This window comes from Montipora capricornis, chromosome 4 (genome assembly GCF_036669925.1).
Source record: "Montipora capricornis isolate CH-2021 chromosome 4, ASM3666992v2, whole genome shotgun sequence".
Taxonomy (NCBI): Eukaryota; Metazoa; Cnidaria; class Anthozoa; order Scleractinia; family Acroporidae; genus Montipora; species Montipora capricornis.
The window spans coordinates 16,786,777-16,791,776 of record NC_090886.1 but is presented as its reverse complement, the minus strand read 5'-3'; the positions used below and the strand labels follow the sequence as shown (position 1 = coordinate 16,791,776).

General features: G+C 39.0%; 2 protein-coding genes across 2 annotated transcripts in view; both read right to left on the bottom strand.

Annotated features, from left to right (window-relative positions):
• The window catches only part of LOC138046177 (uncharacterized), a 2,074-nt gene extending 375 nt beyond the window's left edge, over positions 1-1,699 (bottom strand). Inside the window, exons 1-3 of the mRNA XM_068892852.1 lie at positions 1,472-1,699; positions 858-1,179; positions 1-419 (exon numbers count right to left, since the gene is read on the bottom strand). The exon at positions 1-419 is cut by the window's left edge and continues 375 nt beyond it. Of these exons, the coding sequence (XP_068748953.1) occupies positions 1-419; positions 858-1,179; positions 1,472-1,699 (969 nt within the window). The remainder of the gene's footprint in view (positions 420-857; positions 1,180-1,471) is intronic.
• Positions 1,700-3,526: 1,827 nt separating this feature from the next.
• Positions 3,527-5,000, bottom strand: part of LOC138046176 (uncharacterized) — a 2,110-nt gene continuing 636 nt past the window's right edge. Inside the window, exons 2-4 of the mRNA XM_068892851.1 lie at positions 4,829-5,000; positions 3,991-4,097; positions 3,527-3,867 (exon numbers count right to left, since the gene is read on the bottom strand). The exon at positions 4,829-5,000 is cut by the window's right edge and continues 3 nt beyond it. Of these exons, the coding sequence (XP_068748952.1) occupies positions 3,527-3,867; positions 3,991-4,097; positions 4,829-5,000 (620 nt within the window). The remainder of the gene's footprint in view (positions 3,868-3,990; positions 4,098-4,828) is intronic.

Genomic DNA, 5,000 nt, shown 5'->3' with positions numbered 1-5,000 from the left:
ACTATAAGAAATTCCCAAAAGATCTGACACCAGACTTTCCTGAGAGTATTTCTCTCTTTGTGGCAGAATTGTTTTAAACAATATTAATGTATCAACAAACCCCACAACACAACTTTGAAAGGAACTTGCACATTTCTGGAGAGAATAAATTATACGCTTGCAATCAAAAGATTTGGCATTGTGAGCAAACAGCACTACTGGCATCCCTTTTGCCTTTAACCACTCCACGAAACTCTTGAGGCCTTCATTTGCACTTTTGGAATCCACTGGCTTTCCTCTCAGGCAAAGTCTTCCTCTTACCACTGCAAGATGGGTGACTTGTGATGCTCTGGGTGTGATCTCTTTCTCTGGCATTATGTAGGTGTTGAATTCATCTTGTCCATGGGCAGCTGAGAGTTGTATAATGTCAGCATTGTTGGCTGAAATAAGAAAATGTCATTAATACATGTAAGCTGGATTCAGTATAAAGGTTATCTATTCATGTCAAAGAGTGCATGCTTTCACTATTCAAAACCTCTTCATAATTAGTGTTCACATATCAAGTATTTCAGTAGTTATTTCACCATAATTTGTATTATAGTAAAGTTCTTATAGAGGTGTATAACACAAACACACATTTCATTACTAAGCAAGATGAAAAAGGATAAACAATGGATAAATTGATGCAAAGGAGCCTGACAACTAATGGCAATGGTACCAGGTCAGAACCACACTGTAGAAATGGGACCTCTTAACTCGATACAATAAATTATTGTGAGGAGACATTTGATGATGGTCATCCTGGGTCCAAAAGGGCTTATAAATTACATTGTACTAATAATAGAGATTTGACTAAAACCAATACAGACAGGTGTTACCAAGGCTTGTTGTTTCCACATCAAACATGATTTTAGCTGTTGAATTGACTGACATCAAATTTTCATTCTGTGGTGTTGTAACGGGGGTTGGAATTTCTAAGATGTCAGAGCTATGCCACAGTCCTATATCCTTTTGGTATGTGTCCCCTTCTCTCACAGTATTTTGGTACTGGCGAGTACTCCTTTCCTCCTTTAACTCAATCCTCCTCCTCTTGGCTTCTCTGGTTTCATCGTGAGTTTTCCTTTTCTTGGCCTTGTTATTCAGTTGTATCCCACGTCGACTGGTTACCATTCCTGGCGATAAACAGTTTTCTTTGTTGACCTAAGTGTAAAAGAACATGCATCCTTATTTATTTTGATATAATTCAGTGTCTGATGCTGTTAGATGTAAAGAATAAAGTCTATGAACAGTAATATGCATAAATCTCAAAAGATAAAAGTTGTAGTATAATAGTTTAATAATATTAATAACAGTTTATTAATGATAATGTTAAGAATGCCATGAACTGTCATTGCAACTGTTACAGTCACCATACTTATCAGCGAAGTGCAACATGATTATTTTGCATTTCTACCTACCTGACAGCGATGATGATCAAGTTAATTCACCTTACCTCTGACACATAGCTGTGCCCAATGTTTTTTTGGCAAGCTGCAGCTTTGACCCTGAAATCCAAGCTCTCTGAGCCGCTGTAGTGCCGTGCTTTAGGTGCTTTACTGGCAACACTGTTATTAAATGATTCACTGGCCAGGGTACTACCAAAAAGGGCTAGCTTCTCAGCATTTCGTGCATAGATTGCAAACACATTGTTAAGTACCAGTCTTAGGCTGTCACCCTCCATGGCTAAACCACGTGGTAGGGACTTGTACTTTGCTGTGGGGTCTTTCCGAAACTGGCACCAATCACCGCATTGACCATGCTCACCATATGCATGTTGTACAATGTTCAATATAGCATTACGGACCCCTTCTGGATTTCCTTTATTTTGGCTGAGCGCATAGGCAAAGCACTTCTAAAGGTACTTAATCACTTGGCTTGTAAGTTTTTTCTCTTGCTGTTGTAGCTTGTAAAGTCGAGTACCTAAGTTAAATTGGAGATTTGTGTTACTCTTTAAATCTGCATTATTACTGATAACCATTACTAATGGTGTATGTTATTTTATTTTTCATGGTTAAGTATGGACTAGTATTTGTACATGCAAGTGGCAGATGTTGGCACAGGGTCCAGAGGAGATATGTTTGTCGTTAGAACATCAAAACCCGTCGAAAACATCTGAAATAATGGGTTATTTTGATCGCGTTGACGATCGCGTTACAGTTTCGTTACACATTCTGTATACCGCAAACCAAGAGGCTGAGGGCTCGCAAGATCGGCTTACAGTATATAAAATACGGAAAGGGAGGAAACTTGTACCACGTGACTTCGTTCGATGTGAACCGCAGCACTTGGTGACGGAAGTGAATTGGGACCGGAAACGCAAAAGCAACAGACCGTTACTAATTCGAGAATCAAAACATCAGCTGTGGAGGGAGTTTTAAAATAATGGCGGCTTCTCCCTTGAAAAGACCCGTTCCGTTGCGCAAAAAGCAGCCGGACGAGAAGAGATCCAAAGTATCGAACAGAGAAAAACACGTGTTTGTTTCTAAATGGTAAAATATCTGCCCAGTTGGCTTTTGAACGTGAGCCACAAATTACCGTGTTTGATTTTTCCCTGATCGAACTTGACTATTTTACCTGCAGGCTTTCAATGAATTATCGAAGAGACGAACAAAACTTTATTTCCGTACAAGAAATACTAGACGACTATGTAAATAGCAGCTCCGAAAAGGAAAATTTTCCATTGCAAGTCAAAGAACTGGGGATTATTTTAAAGGAGGCCTTTCCACAGGCGAGTAGAGTCCAGCGAAGAGTTAACGGTGGCCGAGTATGGCACTACCCACTTTCAAAAACCTCAAGATTGGAAGAAGACCGTGTGAAATGGGAAGACTTGCCAGCTTTCACAAAAGAATTCGATTAGCTTTTATCTAGCTCTAGCGACGATTTCTTTGAGTGGATAAAAGTCCAGTCACAAGATCTATGCGAAGGCAGCCGAGTTTTAACTGAAGTAAAGATCTTTAAAGACTGGACATTTGTTGTACACGTCAACAGTCAAAAAGTTGCAAAAGAAACCATTGGTGTTTTCGAACTTGGGGCATCTTAAAATTACTTCCGATCTTGCGCACATTTACTTTATCGCGTCATTTCCGTCACCATATGTTGCGGTGCTTACCGAACGAAACCTCTCTCTCGAAGCCGTAAATTTCGGTCGCCGAAAATGAATTTGAACGCTTTCTTATGCCGTTTTCCTTCAGTATTTGGCAAATACATAACAATTCTAGATCACGTTAGTAAAATCAGGCAATTTAATTTAATTCCATCTGAGTTTCAGGGATTCGAAAATCGGCCCCAAATTAGTTTCCTCCCTTTCCGTATTTTATATACTGTAAGCCGATCTTGCGAGCCCTCAGTCTCTTGGTTTGCGGTATACAGAATGTGTAACGAAACTGTAACGCGATCGTCAACGTTTTCGACGGGTTTTGATGTTCTAAAGACAAACATATCTCCTCTGGACCCTGTGATGTTGGGAGTCCCTCAAGATTGCATCAACACCAAAAAACCTATCCTTTGTTTATGACAATGCAACAGTACCAAGTGATTTTTTTGCATGGTTGACATCACTCCATTTCTCGACTTGGTGGTCTACTTGTTGTCGCACCATAGCCATGGTGGTGATGTCATCATCTCCTATGATAGTAGATACTTGAAATGTATCATCCTTCTGGGTGTTTAACATTTCCACAGCCAGATCAGACTCCATTCCTTTTGAACTGCCACCCCAGTTAGCTCGACAGTCATGATGTTTTGCTCCAAGTCCAGATGACTTTTTGTTGCTGCAAACTCTGCAGTGCATCACTCTGGTACCCACAGCAATCACCTTGCCCGTTTCCTTTCCAATCAGACTTCCATGACCTGCAATGCAGATTGTAATAAGTTGAGCTGTCAAAAATCGGTATATAAACTAATTTTATCACTATTTTATAAAGGAAGTCTCAGCTTGCAGAGTTAAGGTCAGAGAAATTGAGTATTATTTACCTGATAGGCTGTTGTAGGTTTTGCCATTGCTTCGTCTCTGCCAAGCCATATCATATGAGGCAGTGAGGTGAGTCACTTCTGAAAGACTTCCTTCTGCTAAATCAGCACTGTCAAGATGTTGGGAAAATTGATAAGAGTGGAGAATTGTTGGTTAATTATGCATTGGTTATCATGTGTTAGCTAGTTTTTAATAAATCCTAATGAATTGCAGCTCGGATCAATCAAATTATGGTCTCAAATCACACTTGTGATTTTATATTGGATGTAAATAAACAATAATTGTTATTAGCTTAATTCAATATAATGCGAGATGAAAACAGCAAAAAAACATTCTGACAAAATTTTACTTGAAGCAGGATTTCAAATTTATGATTGAAGTAAAAGCCTTTACTCCTTTATTTCTTCGCTAAAAGAAATTTTTTTCGTTCATTATGCCCTTATTGAAAATTTTGTTGACCTGTTTCCTCGGTGGTCCACATCTTAAATGGTTGCCTAAACACACTTATACCGTGCTTTCTTTTACCCTTTTATGATATAAAAGGTGAAAAAGCTTCTGTAACTTTATTGCATAATGACGTGGATTACAATTTATTTGTGGTTAGTGATGAGAAGCTCTTTGCAATTTTTTTGGCCAAATAATCTTTAACAAGTAAGTTGATTATTTCGTGAGGTGATAATACTACATACAGCCAGAGAGTTAACGCACGTGTACCATTGTATTAAATTCTAAGGCAGCTAAAAGGGCAGGGGTTCAGTAACTGTGCCTTTAGAGTAGCTTTATTATTGGAAAACAAAGCATAAAAGTGTAAGTGACAAATTCAATTATTTATAAGCAGACCTCTTCTCGATCTCTTCACGCAATGCGTTTTCCACGGTTTTTGTTGCCAAACTTTCCAACCCCTTCCCAGCTTCCCGTTCTCTTCTCTTTAAGGTCTTATGATGGATAAATGGTACATTTATCGCTGCCAACAAATTATTTACATGTGCCTCTCCGACACCGGCGTGCAACA